General features: G+C 42.3%; 1 protein-coding gene across 1 annotated transcript in view; it reads right to left on the reverse strand.

Annotated features, from left to right (window-relative positions):
- Nucleotides 1-25,414, reverse strand: part of LOC147027672 (transcription factor 12-like) — a 415,122-nt gene that overhangs the window by 94,315 nt on the left and 295,393 nt on the right. The window contains exon 8 of the mRNA XM_085877215.1: nucleotides 19,047-19,173. Within this exon, the coding sequence (XP_085733341.1) occupies nucleotides 19,047-19,173 (127 nt within the window). The remainder of the gene's footprint in view (nucleotides 1-19,046; nucleotides 19,174-25,414) is intronic.

Below are 25,414 nucleotides of genomic sequence, written 5' to 3' on the forward strand. Positions count from 1 at the left end.
GCACAGCCAAATTACCTTTGAACCCTTTAAATGACAGGTAGCACAATTTACGTCCTGTGATGACCCCACGACTTCTTACTTTCTGGAGGAAACAACCCATCAACAAGTTTGAGCAAACTTGCAAGCCAGCTGTCGGATTTAAGTCTCCGACGCCAATGCAATGCCAGACCGATCGGAAAATGTCCAAGCATCCTGCAAGTGGTTTCGATGCCAGAGGCCTTTTGTTAGTTAATCCAAAACACCATGGAAACCCGGAAACACGGACACACTCTACCCATCACCCACGAGCTTGCGTGCGCCTGCAAGATTTGCAGCAAGGCATTTCTGCCAAATATACAGTCTATAGTTTTCATTAAAGTTATCAGTTTCCACATAGGAAAATGCTTACATAAGAAAATGTGGTGCTTTCAAGGGGAGAGTGAACTCCACGCCCACGTCCCCTAACCACACACCTCCCCACCCCCACGTTGCATCCCCATCGAGTCATAAATTGTGAATAAGGAATGTTGCGGCTCATGCAGGCCGAGTTAGATTATTCTACAAGTCGCCCAGCATGCTTGCACAAGGCAGTGAACAGAGGCCGATGAACATATTCGCTTCATTCAAAGATATTTATTCCAGGATCATTCACAAATTCAGTTCTCGGAGCATTTCAAATAATCGTTGCAGGAAAATGAGTTTAAACCCACAAAATGGAGCCAATGAGTAACAAACCAAACAAGAAAGAAAAAAAAATAGAAAAAGAGAAGCAAAAGAACGATCATTTGGTCCAAGAAAACTATCGAGCATTTCATCAAGGCTGCTGTCTTTTATAGTTTGGAGAAGCAACCGCATTTTCACGTCGCGTATTAACAAACGTTACAAGAAGGATGACATCAGGGGGCGTTCACACAGATGGGTTAGTCCAGAGAAAATCCAAAGTTTCGAGAGCCAAAGTCTGTGTGAAGGCAAGTCAGTACAGCATGTTGAAACTTCAGACGAGTTCATCCATTTGGGACCATTGATTCGTAATATGGAGAACGTTTGTGTGAACATGGCACAAGCATTTTCTCCGGCAAAGCTTGCGATGCGAGGAAGTGCGACTTGCTATCTGAGGACAGAACAAGCCATCTCAGGGCACAGTCGACATCAATTATTGAGCGATTGTTAAAATGCTTCCATAGAAAGGTCGTTGTAAGATGATCATACCCACGAGAAGATAGGTAGCCTGATTCTCCGTTGGCAATGGTACGTCTGAACCAGAAAGGCACATCGACAACAACAAAAAAATGAACGCAACGGTAACATGAATCTCCAGGGTCTACTGATTGCTCTAGTGGAGCACTCACGTGATCCACTGCCACAACGTTACCCCGTTACGCCGACTCGTTTGCTTCCGGGCACCTAACTCATGTTAAATAATTTGATGTGAATGGCAAAACCTCACAGCAGAGCGAAATTCTTGGAAATTAGTACGGACTGGTTCCTTTGGATTAATATGCAGTTTTGTGAAGACGGCCCGAGTTTACTGGTTGCATCATTCACAGGGTGCAGAAATGCCTCCAATGCAATCCTCCAAAGATAAAAACGGTCGTCGAGAAATTGGATCAAGGAGCCAGCATCCATACATTGGCCTACACTTTCAAAAATGTATTGGGTCTCCGATCCACAACAAAGTGCGAGTGAATAGCACAGCCAGCGTACCATCCTATCTGTAGAACAGCTATTTCCTGCATTCAAACCATCAGGATGACTTTTCATAGCCATTAGGACCATATTCGGTCAGGAAATGTACCCAGACTTCTCGGCCACAGCACCATGCCTACTATCTACCAGCTGTCCTCCAATCTCCCTAAACAAATGCAGTGGAAATTTATATAAAAGTTATGGTATCACCGACATCACTTTTCACCAACAAACAAATCGCATTGAAAATCTCTGAGTTGCGAAACAGCATCGACGGCAGTGGAATGTTTCAGTCGTAATGGCTAGGAATTACATGTTTACATTTTTTTTTTTTAATCACACAAACATTGGGAATATATCAGCACTGGGTAAAATAAGCATAAAGGTAATTAATGACGTACTTACATGATGATTGTGTTCCGAGAATGTGATACAAAATGACCCTTGTAAAAAATAAAGTGTGTTCACATGTGCAAAATTGTGACATATAGTCCAGAAATATGGCAGTCGTTTTGAAGTTGGAATATTTACAAATACATTTGATACATAAATTACAATCTTTGCAAAACGGCACATATCATATGTAAGGCCGAAGTTGTAAAGCAACAGAATGGCCGAAAACTAAAATGAGCAACAACACAAAAGCAAAGTCGATGGCACGCCATCGCAAATCCCCACGCTTCCCACCAGAAGCAAAGTTGATAAAACGGCCAAAGGTTACAAAGGAATGACCCAATATCAATTTTTGAGTCTCAATTGTTTTCCCGTTTTGACCCCTGTGATCCTAAGTACCCACCACCTGGGGCATGAACCGGTGGGTCAAATCCAAAAACTCGTGACCTATTTCATGTGCCCCCCCCCCTCCAACACTGATTGCATATACAAAAGGTTTCAATTCTAAGCTGTTTTAAAATGTGCCTTTAATTTCATATTTTGGTATTTGACCTTTTAACTCCACCCCAGGAGGGTGTGGCCAAAATTATATGGCTCTTGCACCTTCTTGCCATGTGGTGATCATAAATACAAAATTTGGTGAATTTCTGCACAACCGTTTCGGATGAGGTAGCGTGACGGACAGACAGACAAAGACAGACACATAGACGGAGCTGATTACAATTTCCCCCCCCCCCCCCAACCATCCCCGTTCTGTATGTTTTTAAGGGTAGGAATTTGGGGTTAGGCTCTTTCCAATTCTATTTTGCTCATATTAAAAGCATTTCAATATGTGATATAAACTGCATTGTGCATATCTTAGCTTCGACACCAATAGAAAGTTTTATTATGGACCCTATCGACATCAAAAAGCAACATATATCAAACAAAGTTTCAAATGGAGCACCTCGCCACCATTAGAGCATTTAAATTGCATCAGATGTGGCAATCAATGTGAATTTTTTGTTTCCAGATGACAGAATATGCCATTCACATTTTTGCCTTCCCCATCTCGACCCCATTTAGAATCCCATGCAGACATGTGCAACTTGCTAGTTAAAGACAAATTATCCAACGGATAAGCTCTCATATTTTAACAAATTGTGCATTTTATGAGAAAAGCATGAAATTTCTAGCATAGTTAGGTCATACCATAATGTTTATTTTCGGATGTGGAGGGAAGTCAGATTTGACCTCTGAGGGGACAGTGACAGGTCAAATCCAAGATGGCTGCGAGTCACCCGGGTCTAATATCACTGAACAACAAAATTTTTTTACTGGAGATGTGTAAAGTGATTTAGACTAATTTGGGTACGCTGATTTCAAAAATCATAACCGTTTTGCTGTATCACGTCAGGATTTTCAGTAACAGAAATATTCCCATTGCCTAGAAGTCAGGATTTCAATGAAATTTACAAAAATTCATTTATTCATTTATTTCATCATGAATGCTTCAAAATTATATAAATTACAGAAAAACTCCACTAGAATGTAATTAAAAATGCTTTAGGCATTTGGCTTTGCGTTTGTGCTGCTCTGTGTCAGTTTCACGATGCAGGAACCAGCAGAAATCGCCCATCATGTTCGGGTTGTGCCGCCCTTGGTAACGCGTCTCCATGAGTGAAATCTCTTGGTGGAATCGCTCGCCGTGCTCGTCCGAGACTGCTCCCAAATTGTCAGGGAAGAAGTTCAGGTGCTGGTGTAGGAAATGGATTTTCAGGGACATCCTGGAGCCAAGTTTCCTGAAGGACTCCAGCAGCTGCTGCACTATTTCTTCATAGTTGTCCGCACGCTCGTTCCCCAAGAAGTTGTCCGTCACAGCTTTGAAGCTCCTCCACGCTGCCAGCTCTTTGGGGTTTAGAGTTGTCGGAAAAGTTTCGTCTTTCATAATCTGTCGGATTTGCGGTCCAACAAAGACACCAGCCTTGATCTTGGCCTCCGACAAGGTGTTGCCAAACTTTTCCTTGAGGTATAAAAACCCACGCCCATTCAGATCCATTGCCCATACAAAACTTTTCATCAAGCCGAGCTTTATGTGGAGTGGTGGAAGGAAAACCTTGGCTGGGTCGACAAGGGCGACATGCTTCACGTTGTGTCGACCAGGTACATGCTCTTTTCGCTCTTCCCAATCTTTCTTCGTCCAGTGATTCTTGTCGTCTCTGCTGTCCCAGAGACAAAGGAAGCACATGTATTTCGTGTAGCCTGACTGCAGCCCTAACAACAGCGCCACCACTTTCAAGTCTCCGCAGATGTGCCAGTTGAAGTCATTGTAATTGATGGAATCAAGCAGCTGCCGCATAGTCTCATAGGTCTCTGTCATGCCGAACGCGTGAGCCAGTGGGACTGATGGTTTCTCGTTGCCATTGTGGAGCAAAACAGCCTTCAAGCTGTTCTTCCCCGAGTCGATGAAGAGGCGCCAGTCTGCAGGATCGTGATCACACCCAAGTTCTTTCAACAGACCGTTGATGTCACTGCAGAATGTCATCGTGTCTTCCATCTCAAAGAACTCAGCCATGTCTCTGTGATGTGCTCTGAACAAGGATATCTTGGTGTTAGGTTCAAGTAGATTCCACTGCTGCAGCCTTGATCCAAGCAGCTCTGCCTTCGCCTTTGACAGCGAGAGATCTCTTACAAGATCATTTAATTCTCCCTGGTTCAGAAGGTGTGATTCTTGAGTGTCGGGTTCAAAAGGTTCATCATCACCATCCTCTTCACCACTGCTTACAGCTATGTTCTGATCAGCTGGAGGTGTTGGAACGGGGTTCTCGTCATCATGAGGCACAGGTTTACGAGCAGAGACGCAGTCAGCGTACTTGATGTGACCTTTATTCTTCTTGTTGAAGCCGGCGATGCTTGTGCAGCAGAAATAACAATCATCATGATGATTCTGCGGCTCACGCCATATCATGGGCACCGCAAATGGCATGCTCGCACGCTTGCCCACCAACCACTGAGTCAAGGTTGTGTGACAGCTTGTGCAGCAGATGTGTGGTGCCCAGCTCTGTTCTTGGTCCCCCACCTTACACCCGAAGTAGTGAAAGTAGGCGGCCTTCATTTTCACTGCTGTAGATATACTTCGCTATTGATCTTTTTTGGTATACCGACGACAGACATAACAGAAGTTGTCAGGATGATTGGTCCAGGAACGCCTACTCATCTTTATCTGAAAGAAAGAAATATAACACAAGTTAACAACAATTGTACGAAATAGACATGTTAAAGACATATGTAAATTTCATTGAAATCCTGACTTCTAGGCAATGGGAATATTTCTGTTCCTGAAAATCCTGACGTGATACAGCAAAACGGTTATGATTTTTGAAATCAGCGTACCCAAATTAGTCTTAATCACTTTACACATCTCCAGTAAAAAAATTTTTTTGAAATTTGTTGTTCAGTGTATTCAAACGTCCTTAATTTTGAAAATTTTGGAAATAAGAGAGAGAGAACCAGACTGCGCAGAAAAACATTTACGGTGTCATTTCCAACTAAATTGGGGATTCCCATTCATTTGGTGATACCTTTGAGTTTGTCAGAATTCAAGGAAATGAATTTAGGTCAAGGTCAAGGTAAAAATTTATCAAAAAATAAGCAATCAGTTGAAATTTGCAAATGAATACCGAGTGGTGTCATTGTGGCGAATTTAGTTATTTCACCCCTCAGAGGGTGTGCTTGAGGTGGATGTGGCGCAGTTATGTATTGTGTATATCCATGCTTAGACAAGCTGGGTAGAGATGCATTATCTGTAGAGTTCTATGTTTTGTTGACCCTTACCAATAAAGAAATCCTGGATATTGACATGCATCTAAGAAGATAGCCTAGATGTAAAATGTGGTATGGTAGTTGGTGCTTTCATTGTGTTTTTGTCTATCAGAATCTTCTCTCCTGCCGTGGTGATTTCGTCGCAACCATGTCGAAGTGTCACTTCCTGATGGACCCTACCCAACCCTCTAAATCCAAGCAATCCAAGCCACCCTCCAGCACTAACTGGGACATTTGTGTCCTCTACCAAGTTGTAACACATGAATCTTTGCAGTGTCCTCTCAGATCAACGAAACAGCCCGTCAATAGTGGCTATGCATCCCTGGCAGAAGACCTTCTTCGGTTCCACACCCTTCAGCACATGCCAATGGACCTCCACCTGGAGTGATTGGATGACGGAAATGGCATATAATCCACTCTGAAGGCACACGGGGCTCAGTGGCAAAAGAAATGCTGGCTAAAATTCAACAAAAAGGCATTCAACGAGCAAAGTCGGGGAGAATTGACTACAGGACAATGAAGTACCTCTTCTGTGCACACTCGATCTGCTCACAGCCATCCACAGTCCACAGTCCACAGAGCCTACTTGTTTCTTCTGCAATGAGCCTGCTGGTTCTGTAGATTTACATAATGCATCAACCTACAACATCGACACAAATGTGTGGAAGTGTGCCCTTGAACTTGAGGACACTGTTCTTTTGGCCAAGCTTGCAGCAGGGGACATGAAGGCCATTGAGGCCAAGTACCATCACCACTGTCTGCGTTCACTGTACAACTGAGCCAGGCAGACAACAAATGCATTTCCTTGGCTCCTGGCGATCTCAAAAGTATCACCAAACGAATGGCCATTCCAAACTTAGTTGGAAATGACACCTTAAATGTTGTTTTACACTGTTTAGTTCCAAAATTAAACACGTTTGAACATTAGACCTGGTGGACTGGTGGCCATCTTGGATTTTACCTGTCACGGTCCTCAGAGGTCAAATCTGACTTCCCTCCACATCTGAAAATAAACCTTTTGGTATTCACTTACTATGTCAGAAAATTCATGCTTTTCTCATAAAACGCACAATTATTGTGCTTATCCACTGTACTATAATGGGGAAAGAAAGCCAGTTGGAAAATATTCTAGTCTGTTAAATTTCTGGCGTGCACATGCACACGCATACACACAGTGAGCAATTACAACTGAGATGCATATACGTAATACATATACAGCATGTTATTGCAGTAGATGTAAAAAAAAACAAAATTAACACATAGTGCAGTGCATTCGTATTTGTTATGGGAGACATTGCTTTATATTGAGCACGAGTAAATACTGCTGGTCTCTTTGCTGATGGGAATACTAAGAGAGGGTGGGAGAGGAAGAGGGAGAGGGAGAGGGAGAGGGAGAGAAAGAGGGAGAGGGAGAGGGAGAGGTAGAGGGAGAGGGAGAGGGTGAGGGTGAGGGAGAGGGAGAGGGAGAGGGAGAGGGAGAGGGAGAGGGAGAGGGAGAGGGAGAGGGAGAGGGAGAGGGAGAGGGAGAGGGAGAGGGAGAGGGAGAGGGAGAGGGAGAGGGAGAGGGAGAGAGAGAGAGAGAGAGAGAGAGAGAGAGAGAGAGAGAGAGAGAGAGAGAGAGAGAGAGAGAGAGAGAGAGAGAGGAGGGGTGGACAGAGGAGGGAGTGGGGAGTGAGGAAGGGAAGGAGAAGGTGAGGATGGAGAGAAATGAGGCAGAGGGAGCAAGGAAGGGGGTAAGCTTGGAAGCGGAGGGGGGAAGCGAGGAAGAGGGGAGAGCAAGGAAGGGGAAAGAGCAGGGAAGGGGCGAGTGTGAGAAAGAGGGGGAGGAGGAAGGGGAGGGGTAAAGTGAGGAAAGGGGGAGAGTGACGCTTCAACACATGTCGCTCTACACTGCGGGAGGGAAAGGGGGAGGGGGGGTGGGAGTGAGAGAAACAGAGAGGGAGGGGGAGAGAGAGAGAGGGAAAGAGAGAGGGAGAGAGAGAGAGAGAGAGAGAGAGAGAGAGAGAGAGAGAGAGAGAGAGAGAGAGAGAGAGAGAGAGAGAGAGAGAGAGAGAGAGAGAGAGAGAGAGAGAGAGAGAGAGAGAGAGAGAGAGAGGGATAGAGAAAAAGAGAGATTGCCGGGGGGGGGGAGAAAAGGAGAGAGAAAGATGAGGGGTGGGTTGAGTTAGTAAAGAGAAAGTTGTGTTATGCATTACGACCACACGCGCACGCGCACGCGCGCACGCACGCACGCACGCACGCACGCACGCACACACACACTTCCCAATTTACGTCATAGATGTGTTCCTGGAAAACATCATTTAAATTGAAATAATGTAAATCGCACTTAAAAATCTCATTGACTTAATATATTAAAGGGGGAATGCGTTCCTGACAGAAAATGTGGAAATGAGTGGAAATTTTTCAGAGTAAATTAATTTAAATATTATTACAACTTCATTGGGTGGCATCCCATGGAAAGAGGGTAATTTATTCTTAATCACTCAGTTGACTGTGGAGAGAAATGTGGATTCTTCAAGTACCCAGAGTGTACCTGGAAGTTGCATCACTCCGCTCTCCCAACCCAAGGGCAGTGGTTTTTTTCTATCTTCAGTCAAGTCAGTTGTTGTGTCATGTAATTGCCTGCATGTGTGAATATGATTTATGTTGCAGCTCCCCTTCAAGCTTTAAATAATTTTTAAAAATAGGCATAATAGCAGGATTGAGCCAATTGGACAAGTGTAGATTTGCAAGATAGAAACAGAAAGCAAGAGTCACCTATCCAGATGTAAAAACTCTAATGTCAGAACAGCTGTACACACAAAGGCACAGCAAAGTATGTAGAGTAATCCACCGGCACAGCAAAGTATGTAGAGTAATCCACCGGCACAGCTGCAAAAATTTCAATATCCCAGTTTCAGAAAACTCATGGAAACATGAACCAAAAGTGATCACTGAAAATAATGATGTAACGCTCATGTACAAACTGATGATCCCATCGAGCATGAACATAGAAAACAAAGCATTGCAAATGGACATATTACTCGGTTACAAAAAGGAAAAGATTGCATTACTAACTGAGGTTTCATTACTGAGTGATTTTGATCTAAATAACATGGAAATCAAGAAAATGACCATATACCAAGATCTCAATTATGAAGTCAAAAGACCTTAGAAGCTGAAGAGCACGGAAATTGTACAAGTGATGATTGGAGAAACGGGAATGAAAAAGAAGAACCTCACGGAGATCTTCCAAACCACCCCCGGAAATATTACCACAAAAGAACTACAGTTGGAAGCTGTCCATGGCTCAGTGACGATTCTTAAGAGCCCTTGGAACAAAACTTTGAGAACAACACAACTTCACAACTTTGGTCATGAATCAAGATCTTTCATTGAAATGGAAGTGCATACTTTGAGCCCTCGGAAGACTCTGTTCCATCTTCTGAAACCCAAATATGGACATAACAACCAACGACATGCACGTGTGTGTGTGTGTGTGTGTGTGTGTGTGTGTGTGTGTGTGTGTGTGTGTGTGTGTGTGTGTGTGTGTGTGTGTGTGTGTGTGTGTGTGTGTGTGTGTGTGTGTGTGCGTGTGTGTGCGCGCGCACAAAATGATGTTACAGTTTAGCTTCAGGTGAAGCACACATGGAATAATTGGCTATATGGATTTTTAACTTTTCTGGAGAAAGTGGGGAAGCTAATGTGTCACTTTTACCAAAAAAAGATAAAGTGGGAGGGGGATTCTACAGCCTCCAAGCACCAACGTGGGATTTATGCCTTTTTCTGAGTATTATAAGGATAATAGTCATGACTAGACAGTGGACAAATCAAAACAGTATGTGGGATTTGAATCTGGAATCCCAGCATTATTCAGCATGGTCTCCAAATGGAACGCTAAACATTGGCCAGCCCAAAATGCAACACTGCCTACAAGTCCACGTAACAAAGAAGGAAACAAAACAGACCAAAACCTCTGAAACACAAGGATAATTATGACATGAAGAACAGTGCTTAAAAACATCTTCTAAACTCGAAGCAAAAGTAAATAAAAAAAATTCCAGCATGTGCAAAGGAAGGGCTTTATACCTTGAAGGACAAACAGAAACAAGGTAGCAAAGGGTATTGTAAGCAACTCAAAATTTCTCAATAATATGCAAAAATGTAAAACGAATAACACCCAAGTGATAAACCAACAATTAAACAAAAATCTGTTTTAAACATCGTCATTGCAAACTCGTGATGATCCGTTGGCAATTAAATTTGAAGCTGACTCCAATGCCAAACGGAAAGAAATTAAGTTACACAATGTATTCAGAAATTCACAACTAGAAATGCATAAGAAGTTTAATAAATATTCTGGTTGGGATTAGTTACACAGTCAGGTCAGATGAAATGTAATAGTGTTTTAAAATGCCCAAAAATATGATTACATATTCCAGACATTATGTAATGTCGACTTTGTATGATTTTTTTTCTTGAATTTCCATTTATGAGCTACAATATTTCAAAAATGTGCATGCCATGCGGATTGGGTTTAAATGGAGGCATATACAGTAACTAATCCTTATTTATTCCAACAAATTACTCATCAAGTACAGTTTTTACATCAAATTATTTAAGTGTGCAATATCGAGAATAAATTGGGTCAGTAGAGTTGCAAAACAGACATGGTACTCATCAAAATTTATAAAAACATATTCAAATAAATATGACAAAATGCACTCAAACATGCATATTCAGCGGTATATTTCATAGTCAATTTTAGATAGGAAGCCTTGGATTGAGGACTTGTTTCCAACCCTTTTTGAAAACGACATGCTTTAAATGATATGCATGCAAATTTTCATGCTTTCTGCCAGAAATGAACATCTCTTTCCATTTGTGTTGCATATCCGCCCCACAACTTGCTTTTGTAAGTACTGTTGGACACCTCTATTCGCGGAGGATACGTTCCTAGAAAATGCCACAAATGGCGAATCCGCAAATAGTGGGGCATTGTTCCAATGGAAAAAGGGGGATAGGTTCTCGTCGGTTCCTGATTTATAGGGAAAAGTTCTTAAACTTTAAAAAAATTTCGACTGTGAATGCACATGATCAGTCTCATAAACCAGAGAGTTGGTGTCAAAGCCACCCAATGCTCGCCTGTTTATACATTTATTGTTTTTAAAAGACTAGTCTAATAATATTTTTTTAAAGACTAGTCTAATTATATTTTTTTAAAGACTAGTCTAATTATATTTTTTATAAAGCATTGCAGTGAAGTCTGATCCAAATAATTTTAAAGCAATATATGTATTTGTATATTGTAATCAGTAAAAAATAGTGTGGTAGATAAAAACATTAGAAATAACTTGCACCAAAAACTTTAACATTTTCACGCTCACGCTGATGCTGACACTGACGCTCACGCTGATGCTCACGCTCACGCCGGGGGTATCGCTATAGCTCTCTGTTCTTCGAAAAGGCGAGCTAAAAATGCTTACAAAAAAAATAAAGACAACACCTGTTTCCAGGTGAGAGAAAAAAAAAGACTTTCCAATGTTTATTGAAAGAATGCAATTGCAGTTTATTAAATGATTAACCAACAGTACTGTAAAAGTAAAAATAAACAACAGCAGGTACAGTTTCAAATTTATTTGCACAAACACACAACTTTTCAAATGATGATGATGATGATTTAAAATCCAGTGAACTCCTCAGTGGAGTCATCTGAAGACCACACAGGTGAGGCTGCTGATGAGTCGTGCACCAAAAGGAAGGTAGGTGAGTATGAGAAGCAGGTGAGGGTCCTGATGAGTCGCTCACCGAAGATGATGCAGGAAAGGCAGGATAGACAGGAGAGGCAGGCGAGGGAGCTGATGCTCCTGACGGATGAGGGTGGGGAAAAAAAAAATCTGATCGAGAGCTGCCTGGCAGATTGCTGCAGGTTTCAATGTCACTCCTTGTATGGGAGCATCACATCATCCAACCCCCTCTTCAACCTGAGGTCATGCTCCATGACGGGATCGGCGTCTTGCAGCATCTCGGTCATTTAGGGCATGTTGTGCAGCATCTCACACAGAAACTTGACCATAAGGTTGGACCTCGATACCTCTTCCTCCTCATCACTGCCCCCATTTCCTCCTCCTGCTTGGAAACCTTGGTAATGGCTTTCAACTTCTCCTTGGTGAACTCCTCAGCATGCGAGGTGATAAGAGTATCCAACTCTTCAGGCTCCACATCGTCAAAGTCTTCCCCTCCCACCTGCCGAGCCAACCCAACAATTTCATGCTTCTGCATTTTGTCGGGAAAGCCTCTGAAGTTCGCCACATGTTGTGCCAGCAGGCATTGATGGTTGAGGCTCTCACCTTATCCAGTGACTGATTGCGCCGATGCAGTGGGCTATGTTGAACTCCTTCCAACACTGGCCGACAGTGAGCTCTGAGTCAGAGTCCATTGCATCCAAAATTTGGTGAAAGGTGCGGCAGGTATAATAGGTTTTGAAAGTTGACATTACCCCTTGGTCGAGTGGCTGGATCAGGGAGGTGATGTTGGATGGCAGGAAGGTCACCTTGATGTTCGGGTGAGCCACCTTCAGGTCTCGAGGGTGGCCAGGAGCGTCATCGACGAGCAGAACCTAGAACGCAATGTTTTGTTCTGCCAGGTACCTTTACACCTAAGGGACGAAACAGTTGTGGAACCAGTCCATGAAAATTACTGCCGTCACCCACGCCTTCCTGTTGGTCCTCCAAAACATGGGCCACGTGTGCTTGTTCTTGCCCTTGAGAGCACGCAGGTTCAGAGAACGGGACATCATCATTGGCTTTATCATACAGTCACCTTTTGCATTTGCACAGAGGAGAAGAGATACCCGGCCACCTTCTGGTCTGTGGAGGCACGCTCGCTTGTCAGTTTGACATTTCGGAGACCGTAGCGCTTCTTCAAGTGGTCAAACCATCCCCTGCTCGCTTGGAATAGACTGGGGCTGCTCGTACCCGCAGCACTCATACTAGCGCCACCCACGTCAGCTACATGCGTGTACATACGCATAGCCTTTGCACGAATGAGAGATCAATCTTCAGCAGCTAGTAATATTATTACAACATGAAATATTATTACAAACATAACATTGAAGAGATGCTTGATTTGTATATTCTTCTTGATATATTTATATATGTAGTGAAGCATTTTAATTGTGTGTCTCATAAATTATAACATTTTACACAACTGTTGATAGATGTGGTGAATGTTTTAGAACTGTGTTATGTTTCAGAAGGTGTTTTAGAACTGTGTTATGTGTGTGGCTCGTGGAAGATATGTTTTTCACGCCTGCAAAAAACCATGCAAACGCGAAGCACAGGGCCACAAATGTAGAAGCAGGTCATGCGCACGACTTTTGGAAGATATGCTTTTGCGTACACATGCTGAATGATAATAATTGAAGGAGACAATTATGTTGCGTGAAAACTTGCCTTCATCGATTTTGTTATGAATTCTATCGGTTTGGAATTTTATGGTGGAGAGTGTATCCTTTGCTGTAATAGACATAACCTCACACGCTTTAGATCAAAGTTTGCAACCAATCTTTATTTTGGCATACATGCAATAAAAGTTGGTGTTTCTAGAAAATGAAACTGTTCTTTCATGTTTCGACAACAAGATGGCTTTGAAAACAACTTCAACAAAATTGCTGTACACAAATTGTTAGCCCAATGACAGATGAATATTACTGTGAGAATTAAATTGATTGATTTTAAAATAGCATTTTCTGTACCAGTTGTCATTCTAATGGCATGGGAATACCAAACAATCATTTGGTTGTGGCATCATTTTCTTGAGAATTGCATTGCACACAGGCCATGGAATTGAGGTGGTGAGCTCGTACCCCCCCCCACCCCCACCCCCCCGGTGCAGCAGTAGACAGGGTTCTGCAATCGTGTGTGTGTGTGTGTGTGTGTGTGTGTGTGTGTGTGTGTGTGTGTGTGTGTGTGTGTGTGTGTGTGTGTGTGTGTGTGTGTGTGTGTGTGTGTGTGTGTGTGTGTCCGTTTGTCCAGGCCATAACTTTTTTACCATTTGAGCTTTTGTCATTAAATTTTCAACAAGCACTTATGATGAGAATAGTGACAATAAATAACAAGAGCGCAAGTGAGCACAATATACGCCCGAAAAAGACTCTGTGACACACACACACACACACACACACACACACACACACACACACACACACACACACACACACACACACACGCACGCACACACAATTATATATTCAAACACGTCAATTTATGAAGAACAAGAAGGTATATACAGAATTGTGCTACGACATAGAAAACAGCATCCTGGTTGCCATGGCAACTACTTTAGATGACGAACGTATGTCGCGACACACCGTCTCCACAGTCTGTACCTATGTACCAATTATGAAATGTGAAAGTTGAAAACTTTGGGAGTGAGAGTGCGGACAGGAACGGAGGGACAGACGGACGGACGGACAGACAGACAGACAGACAGACAGACAGATGGACGGACGGACGACCGGTATCACATACTACGCCCTGATATATATATATATATATATATATATATATATATATATATATATATATATATATATATATATATATATATATATCAGGCGTATAAAAATGGGTCAAAATGTGAAAGGGCAAAGCCATAGTGACTAGAAATAAGCCCCATTAACCCATCCATGGCGCGTCAAGCAAGAGACGCCCAGTTAAAAAAAAAAAACTCTTCCTTTTTCTTTCTTTATTTATTATTTGAGCTTCAGGATTAATAACATTTTTACCAATTGAGCTTTTGTCATCAAATCTTCAACAAACCTTTATTATGCGAAAATGGAGAACACAAATGAATAAAATGAACAATTTTCTTTTAAATCATCGTTTTCGTCAAGTTTAGTTTGAGCATAAAGCAGACGTGGATGGGCTTTGTATTTTAAATCTGTGAGATGCTTTGAAATTAAAAAAAAATTTTTGTAAAGGGTGAGAGGTCTGCAAAACTAATGTAAATCAAAAAGGAATAATATCAATGTAAAACTTGGACTGCAGACAAAGGCTTCACACTATTTGGTTGAAGATGGAGTCGATGTTTATAAGACTTCTCAAAAAGCGAGGCTCACTGTGACTTAACCAGCAAGCTGTGTGTCTTGGTCTGTCTGTTATATAACTCAAAAACTTTTAGCGCATGAGGCTGATATTTTGCATACCGCTTCAATATCAATCAAAAAAGAACTGAATAAACTTTGGTGCAATTCTACAAATGTATACTGAAGGTTTCAGGTTTGAGTACAAAAAGTTTTAAACAACTCAAGAGCAACTAGAAAGGCACTCGGTAGAGCACATACCTCCACCAAGCTGAAGAGTTCACATTTTGTATCCCAATGATTGGTCAGATCAAGACCTGGACCTGAACAAAAATTGAATCGGCTTGTTCTTGTCATCTCATCAACCCATCTACCTAGTTTTGTCACAACTCATCCAAACCTTTTTGAAATATCATGCTACACATCGTTTTTGGCCCCATTTCTCACTGGTGAAGAATCTATTTTTTTTAACTTTAAAAATTATCATATCCGGATATTCGGATCTTCACTAAAATCAAATCATTTCTTCCTTGTCACACCCAACCTGTCCAGTGAATTTCATCTGAATCCGTCCACAACTTTTTGAGATGTCATACAGTAAATACTCAAATATCATGGGTTTCGACCAATCACAGGTAACCTATTGTGTTCCGATTTCATTATCGCGGATTTTCATTTCAACCAATCACGATTTTTGAGTTGAGATGAGTCATCGTTTGTGTATGTCCCATGCGTACACAATTATCTCCCATTACGAACATTGTGTTTTTTCTCGTGCATCGCTTTTAATAAGCCCAAACATAAAACGATGGACAAAGTAAGTTGTGCCAAAAGTTATGACGTTGGGTGAAAAGATCGAGTTGTTAGATCGGTTGGCTCAAGGTGAAAATGCGGCATTGTGGGCCGCCATTACGGGGTCAATAATTGCAGGTGGAACCTTCCCCATTGTTCTCTTCCTCATTCCCAAACCTTCATTTTCCAACTCCGTATTTGAACCTCATTCTCAAACCCTGATTTTCTGACACCCAAACACATGCTTCATTCTCAAACATACATTCTCAACTGCAACTCATGAAAGTAATCGAGGTGAAGGGAATTATGCCGGAGCATGTTTTTAACGCCGATGAGTCGGGATTATTCTGGAAGAGGTTGCCGCCTCATACCTTATAGCTCGCTAATGCTGCTCTTCCGATTGCTGAATCTCCTTCCCCGCTCCCCCTTCCTCACTCACCCTTCTTCCGCTTCCCCTTCCCCACTCCCCCTTCCCCCGCTCCATCCTCTAACAGCACCATCCCGAGCTAAGTCTTGTGGTTTCTATTTTTCGGGAGAGTACAGTGCAAATAAGTAATGTCCTTACCCTCACCCACCTTGCTGTTTTGCAATTAATTTAAAAGGTAAAAGTCTTGTGCTTTGTTTAATTTATACCATATTTATTGTATTTACATGTTTATTTCAATGTTAACATGCTTTATATTTATTTTATATGTTTATTTCAATTGTGATGTGTTTATTTCTGGTTGCCGCCCACCTTCCTCTATATTTTCTCGAAGTCGAGGAACCGAAACCCCCTTTTCCCATTGGCCGTTGGTTTCCACGATGGCAATTTTAACTTTCGCGGCATTTTCCAGGAACCTAACCTCCGCGATACTGGAGGGTTGACTGTATATCGTTTTTAGCCTGATCACTCAATAGTGAAGAATCACTTAAAGGATTCTCAGATTTCACATCATCAAGAATATTTTGAAATGTTTGCCATTCAATGTATTGTTGTGGTTGACGAAATTCGCAAACCACCATTCAGGTCCCTTCGGTGAGATATCTCTGTAAGTATATGTGTAGTTAGGCCCAAACCCGTTGTTTCAAGGGAATAAATGTCATTCATTCGGGCTGCGACCCAAGATAGCCGTTTTTCTTTTACTATCTTTATTTTGGACCAGCCGCCATTACTACCATTACTACCACCACCAACCACGTCTCAACAGCCATCACACAACAACCACCAACCGCAACGCCGCTTCACAACCACAGCCACGACCCTTGCCGTCACATCTCGCTCTCGCAACCATCGCATCACCGCCATTCCCGCGCCGCTTGTGGACACCGATCCTGGACTCGTGCAGGGCGCGCGCCGAGCGGCGGGTGCAAGAACACCAGCCTTTCCGAAGAAATAGGATCAAAAACGATTCACGCCCACTTCTGTTCCGTCCTATCAGTGAGCATGGGGCGATTTGGCCCCGCCTCCAGGTGCGTCGGAGTATAATCGCTATATGCAGATTCGCGGATCAAAAAGCATTCACGCCCACTTTTCCTCTGTCCAATGGGGAGCCAGCCAGAGGTAAAGGGTCGAAGGTGAAGGAGCGAAGCCACGGGGGCTATAAAGGGCCGCGTTCGCTCGCCAAAAAGGCAGTTGAGTTGGAAAGAGTCAGTCAAGGAGAGTTGAGAAGAGAAGAGTCGGAGAAAGCAGTTGGACGGAGCTGTGGAGAGTGGGAGAGTTGGAGAGGTGGCGGCGGCGAAGGCAGTCGAGAGGGCGCTCGTGTCAGAGTCGGGGAGCTGCGGAGAGGGGAGGCCGATAACGCGACCGAGGTCGTGGTGGAGACGCTCGTCGCGGGACCCGAGCCAGCGAGATATCCTCATCCCCCCCGAGCATCAACAACCCCCTCCTGTTTCCCCCCGCGCTGAGATAGCGTGAGAAGGGGGCCCCGTTCCCACCCCATTCCAGACACTGTCCGCGAGGCCCGCGGAGTCGGGGCGCCACCGCCATTTTGCGGCTCATCACCAGACGGGTAGGCTCGACGCGGTCTCGGCCCCAGGCCCGTCTGCCCCCCTCATCGTTGAGGGTGGTCCCTTTTTCTCTTGCTTTGAGTATATGTGTTGTCGGCGCCGTCTGTGAAGTAAAACTGTATAAGTGTTGCCGTGTGCTCAGTAGTCGGTTAGATCTGCATTGTTGCATTTGCTTTTTGTGCAGAATTGTGTGTTTCTTCTATTTTTACATTTGCTTTTGGTGTATAATTGTATATGTGTGCTATCCGTGTGCCATCGCGAAATAAATGTGCTTTATGTTGAACTGTTTTTCCCGTTTCGCTTCGTCTTTTCCTTTATTGAATCTCCATCTTACTTCACGTAAAGGGTTGGTAGTGGGCTAAATATGCCCGAGAATTAATCGAACCGTCGAGGCCGACGATAACACCACTTGGTTATCCCGATAGTACGGAACGGGTCGCTTAAAGTGGCCCGTGTCCGAAGTCGACCTGCGGCGAGGTGCGATCGCCCGGTCTTCCCTCCGTGTGGGTACTTAGGTAGGTCGAATTTGGCGAGCAACCCTATCCCACGCGGGGGGCCGATTGGCACGATCGTGGTGAGGCCGAAAGGCCCACCCGTGACTAGTTCCCAGCGTTAGTCCGAGAGGGTCACGACGGGATTGTCCGCCCGGTGGGCGACGTGCCGCGATTCGAGTTACGTGGCCGTCCGCACGCCGGCGGGCGCGAATCCGCAACAGTATCAATGTTATGTAATGTAATGCCATTCAATGTAATGCCACATCGTAGAAAGCCGTAAATCTGTGGAAAAGTCGTAGCATTGAGTCTGATGCTTGTTACAGCACATCCAATGCTGTGTCATCAAAGTGATATATTCCAAATGCAAGGTCAAAAAAGGTAACATTCTCAGACCGTCACAGCAAACATTATGACAGAACTAATTGGCTATTGCTCTCACAATGGATATATGATGTCATCAATGAAACTATATCCCAAATGACTGTATGTTCTACTGATCGACAATGCAAAGGCAGAGAAAACTAAAATGTTTGACATCCTCACAAGGACATTTGGCATTAAGCTTTTGAGTACAACTCATTTGCCAATTGTCCAACGGATTACAAGAGCTTAAGTTAACAACCTGCAAATGGGTTTCAACTCCACAATGTCAAGTCCAATGAAGCTTAACAACTAAGAAATGGATTGAATCCTGGTATAGTTGTTAAATTATTTAACGAATATCCCAGGTTTGCATACTCAGAGAAGTCTCACGAGCCAATCCATGACTTACCCATTTAACATACATAGTTTCGATTTATATTGTACAAAATAACAAGCAATAGCCCTGCCATTCTCTGCATTCCTACCCTGAGTGCCCGAATCAGGCAAATGTCGTCGGCGGTTGCTCCCAGAAAAGTAATATGGTGAGGCAGGTTTGGTCGGTGAAGAAAGTGGTCTGGGGTTGGGTAAGTCTAACTCTGACTGCAGCAGACCCTTGATGGAGAGGATGACAAAAAAAGAAAATAAATAAAGTTCAAAAGCAAACTATTGTTAAAATTCAAAAAGAAGACAATCACAACAATGTGACTTTATATTAAACAATCCAGTCGTATTAAGATCAAGACAGTGAGAGAATGGGACTTTCCATTAGGCTTTTCAGCTCACACCCAACTGTATCATGATTACAGGTAATCACATGTTGTATTGTACCCTCATGGAAAGTCATTCAAACTAGCATTTGATATATGTATGTATAAATATATATATATATATATATATATATATATATATATATATATATATATATATATATATATATATACTGTATATATATATATATATATATATATATATATATATATATATATATATATATATATATATATATATATATATATAGTTGGAAATTACTTTCAGTGTACAGTATTATTGAGACAGATATGTTATTAAGACAGAACTCAGGGCCATCAACAAATTACATACTCATTTCTCCCCGTGTCTGTCCCTTCCACTTTCCTTCTGTCTCTTCCTAACCCCCTACCTCTCTCTCCCATCTCCCCACTCATAATCAAACATTCCTCAATCCCTTCTCCTATATGCTCATCATAATCCATCTCCAATTTTTCCATTGCACATTTCCTCATAATCCTTCTTCAATTTTCTCTCAATCAAACCCCTCCCCTCTTCTTTGGTAACAAGAAATTATAACTTTTTTCTTAACAAGAAGTTCGAAAATAATGACACAAGCCGATGGTGCTTAAAAAAAAGATGCGGTATAAATGGTAGCTGTATATGAATGGGGAGAATGCTCATCTGGCTGCAAGCAACTGCTCCTGGGGAGTGGAGGAATGGTGCACCATGAGTACCGACCCCAAAACAAAAAAAACATCCCCAGAAGGTGGAGGAAGGAAAATAAATAACTGACTCCCCCCCACCATCCACAAATCATAAAAACACACTAATCACACATCTTTAATATAGAGGATTCTTTTGAAGAGATGCTTGATTTGTATATTCTTCTTGATAATCCAAATGAAAAAAAATCTGTGATAATTAATGTTCAGTTGTGCAGCAAATCTCAATCAACAACATACCCCTTCCTCCCTCCAGCCCCCATCTTCCCTTTCCAATCTTTCTCCTTTAGTATTTATGAACGCAATGTTGCTCTCATTTTTCTTTTCCAGTGTTCATTTCTGTGTTTAACTCCTGGGGGGACGCTCCATTTGAGCAATTCCAGCGATGTTTATGATCGGATTGTGGGCTCAACATGAACTGTATGTTTGCTTTCTCTCAATATCAGAGTATTAAAAGGAAAGGAAAAAGGGGTTTTGGGAGGGGATAACAAAATATTTGGAAGGGAACAGGGGATAGGAGTTAAGAGTGTGGGGTAGAAGCAAAATACGAATGAAGAATAGGAAGGAGGAAGAAGTACAGTAAGGTGAGAAAAGGATGCAGGTGTAGTCGAGGCAGTGTGAAGAAGGCCACAGCTTTGGGGAAAATCTGATTCAATTAATCACGCTTTGTCATGTGGCCGTGTACACATTCTTGCAACTTAACTCAGCACAGCACTGTACTGTACTGCACTGTACTGTCAGGCAAGCCAAGTTTCAGCAGAGCAACGAGGTGCATGCATTTGAAAACTTCTGCACACTGCTTGCAGTGCAACTCCTCAAGTTTGGATTCCAGAAATGATTGGAGCTTATTGTAGCTCTTCTTCAACTGTAGCTCTTCTTCAACTGCAATTCGCAAATCCATAACCTCCTGGGAATCGCACAAATTGCTCCCTCCCTCCCCCACTACCACTAACAACACCATCACCTGAGCTGCATCACTGCCACAATCCTCACCACCACCACCATAACTTTGTCAGTTCTCTTCTGCTATTTCAGAAGCTGTTACACACACCTCCATTCACATGAAGTCTTTATATACAATTAGCACATCCACTGCAGCAACACCCCGTTTTGGACTACTCGTATGCCTGGCTGCATTCATCAAAATAAAAGGTCCTTCCAACTAGCCCCTAGTGAGAAAAGAACTCAGGGTCAGGAATGAACTATGGGGCTGATTGATGGCCCAGTCAGAGTACAGAGCCAGCCTTGCTGGAAAAATCGGATTTTTATATCTGGGTTCATACAAGTCAAGCTTAAAAGCAATTTGGAGCCTCTTCGCACCTTCGCCTAATTGGAGTGGACAACGACATTTAGAAATCCGTTATTTTCAATAATAAAAAGCAAAGATGGAATGCAGGTTTATTGAGCATAGTGTGCAATGCTTTTTTTTAAGCTGTCTTTTTACCTTAAAAACATTTCCATAATGTAACACACCTGTTGAAAGTAAAAAAAAAAAAAAAAAAAAAAAAAAAAAAAAAAACGAAAGAAAAGATTGGAGTGATGCATGAAAAAAAGGTATGAGAGAGAAATATCATGATTAGAATCCACATCAATTATTTTATTGCTTCACTAATATTAAAAAGAACCGCACAATTTACATAGCATAAACACCTTTATGGAATCACAAATCTAGGAGGCATTAAGTTGTGAGTGAGGGAATTTGAGAAGACTGTAACCCAGCACGTGAAATGAAAGCTAAGCCACAAGGTCAAGGGTCAGCATGAAGCACGAACTCAGATGCTACAGCAGTATTAGCAATGGCCAGATTCCAGGCCTTTTGATTTCCTTGGGAGAATGAGATGGGAACAGACAAAAAAGAAGAAAAAAGACTTTTTGCATACTCACACAAACCAATCAGTGTGTGTGTGTGTGTGTGTGTGTGTGTGTGTGTGTGTGTGTGTGTGTGTGTGTGTGTGTGTGTGTGTGTGTGTGTGTGTGTGTGGCTGTGTGGCTGTGTGCTAACACGATATTTTACACACCCAGATTTGTGATTCCAAAAAAGGTGGTGATGCCACGTAAGTTGTGCGACTGTTTTTAACATTAGTAAAGCAACAAGTCTGGAGACGGCAATGGTTCACGAGCGGAATTTGACGATGTAGATTGTTTCAGAAGTCAAGGATGAGACAATGTGATAATTTTTGACCAAGTTATAAAAATGATCAACATGATGTGGTACGAGTGACAGCTTATTTGCTGCAAAATGTCGAAAACCCGGTTTCATTCAACAACTTTCAAAATTTGACCTTTGCATAACCTTTAAAGGTCATAAAGAAATGTTGTGGACATTAAAATAAGGAAACAGGATATGTGGTATAGCTTATTGGAGTTAGTTCGTCGAAGACGGTCGAAAACCCGGTTCGATTACCACAACTTTGAAAATTTGACCTTTGTGAACTTTAAAGGTCAAAGGTCAAGGATTATGACCTTTGGTGCAAAACTTCCTCTGGAACATTCCAGGAACAAGATAACGTCATATAGGCTATATGGCATTTTGCACTCCTCGGATTATCCATACTATGATGAAATCAGCGTAAAAACAAACTTGAAGGGGGCGCCACGGGCAAGGTGTTTGAGATAGAGCAAAATGGTTTCAAGACCTTAGGTGGGGAATGACCTCAAGATTATGCATTAAAAATATTGTCATCCTAGCTCTCAAAGTTTGGGCGGTCGGATGATTTTTACGTCAAAATTCGCAATTTTCTAAGTTCGTGACCTTGTGACCTTGACCTTGGAACGAAAATGAAAAATCGAGCTCTGTGGGGCTATGCAGGTGCCATTGGGCTAACCAAATACTGAAACCCCTGCCAGATTCGACAAACCCCCTTGGAGAAGATGTAAATTGAAATCGGCCACCCCCTAAAAACACGTTTTTTTGGGCGTGGCTTCGCCGATAATGGGCACACCACGCCCATTCTCAGGAAAACACAACTAGATGATGATATAAACCTCCCACCAAAATTTTATCAGGATCGGATAAAAACCCACGGAGCTATGCTCAGGACAGACAGACAGACATACAGACAGACAGACAGACAGACACACACCAATAACGAATGTAGTGGTCACTCACTGACTCGTGAACCAATTATAAATATGTACAGGGTGTCCCAAAAGTCTACTTCGAGAGGCATTTTTCCTAATATACAATTTGATATTTTTATTTTTATTTCAGATCCAAGATGGCTTCGAAACTCATATAACAACAGAATATCGAATTGAACTCATTCTTATGTATGCAAGACAGGATTCTTCGCATGGAGGAGTTGCTGCCATAGAAAGCATCCTGATAAGCATACAATAACACATGCCACTGTTAAAGTGTTGAAACGTTTTAGGTTGAGAGATGTTCAACGTTCTTGTATTCAGCGAATAAGAAAGTGTAGCGAAGTCCAAGGCCATCAATTTGAGCATTTACTGCAATAAAACTTTAAAATAAATTTTTGCCTATGGATCCAGACTTTTGGGACACCCTGTACATATATATATATATATATATATATATATATATATATATATATATATATATATATATATATATATATATATATGTATATATATATATATATATATATATATATATATATGTGTATATATATATATATATATATATATATATATATATATATATATATGTATATATATATATATATATGTATATATATATATATATATATATATATATATATATATATATATATATATATATATATCTATATATATATATATATATGTATATATATATATGTATATATATATGTATTGGACTTCAGTATATATATATATATACTGACGAGCCAAAACATTATGACCACTGACAGGTGAAGTGAATAACATTGATTATCTTGTTGCAATGGCACCTGCCAAGGGGTGGGATATATTAGGCAGCAAGTGAACAGTCAGTTCTTGAAGTTGATTTGTTGGATGCAGGAGAAATGGGCAGGAGTAAAGACTTGAGCGACTTTGATAAGGGACAAATTGTAATGGCCAGATGACTGGGTCAGAGCATCTCTAAAATGGCAAGGCTTGTGGGGTGCATATTGTTTGTACATATTGTTTGGTCAGCAGTGGTGAGTACCGACTCCCGGTCAGGAGTGGTCTCGTTCAGCAGCAGTGGTGAGTCAGTGGTCCAAGGAGGGACAAACCACAAATCGGAGACAGGGTGTTGGGCGCCCAGGGCTCATCGATGTGAGAGGGCAACGAAGGCTATCCTATCTGGTCCAAACTGACAGGTCTACTGAGGCACAAGTCACAGAAAATTTTAATGGTGATCATGGGAGGAATGTGTCACAATCCACAGTGCATCGCACCATGCTGTGTATGGGGCTGCGTAGCCGCAGACCAGTCAGAGTGCCCATGATGACCCCTGTCCACCATCGAAAGGGCCTACAATGGGCACGCGAGCATCGGAACTGGACCTTGGAGCAGTGGAAGAAGGTCGCTTGGTCCGATGCGTCCCGTTTTCTTTTAGATCACGTGGATGGCCATGTACATTTGCGCCGTTTACCTGGGGAAGTGATGGCACCAGGATGCACTGTGGGAAGACGGCAAGTCGGACGAGGGAGTGTGATGCTCTGGGAAATGTTCTGCTGGGAAACCCTGGGTCCGGCCATTCATGTTGACGTCAATTTGACACGTGTCACCTACCTAAACATCGTTGCAGACCAGGTACCCCCTTCATGGCAATGGTATTCCCTGATGGCAGTGGCCTCTTTCAGTAGGATAATGCGCCCAGCCACACTGCACACATTGTTCAGGAATGGTTTGAGGAACATGATGAAGTGTTCACGGTGTTGCCCTGGCTTCCAAATTCTCCAGATCTCAATCCGATTGAGCATCTGTGGGATGTGCTGGACCGACAAGTCCGATCCACGGTGGCTCCACCTCGCAACTTACAGGACTTGAAGGATCTGCTGCTAATGTTTTGGTGCCAGATACCACAGGCCACCTTCAGGGGTCTTGTCGAGTCCATGCCTCAGTTTTGCCTGTTTTGCCATGGTCGAGTCCATGCCTCAGCACTGTTTTGGCGGCACACGGAGGACCAACAGCATCTTAGGCAGGTGGTCATTATGTTTTGGCTCATCAGTGCATATATAAAATCATACATATATAAAATCATACATATATATATATATATATATATATATATATATATATATATATATATATATATATATATATATATATATATATATATATATATATATATATATATATATATATATATATATATCTTCTTCTTCTGCTTTCGGCTGCTCCCGTTCGGGGTCGCCACAGCGGATCATCCGTATGATCCGCATTGTGATTTGGCACATGTTTTACGCCGGATGCCCTTCCTGACGCAA

Source organism: Eptatretus burgeri, chromosome 4, assembly GCF_056783735.1.
Source record: "Eptatretus burgeri isolate ZD-2024b chromosome 4, Ebu_testis_v1, whole genome shotgun sequence".
NCBI classification, from domain to species: Eukaryota; Metazoa; Chordata; class Myxini; order Myxiniformes; family Myxinidae; genus Eptatretus; species Eptatretus burgeri.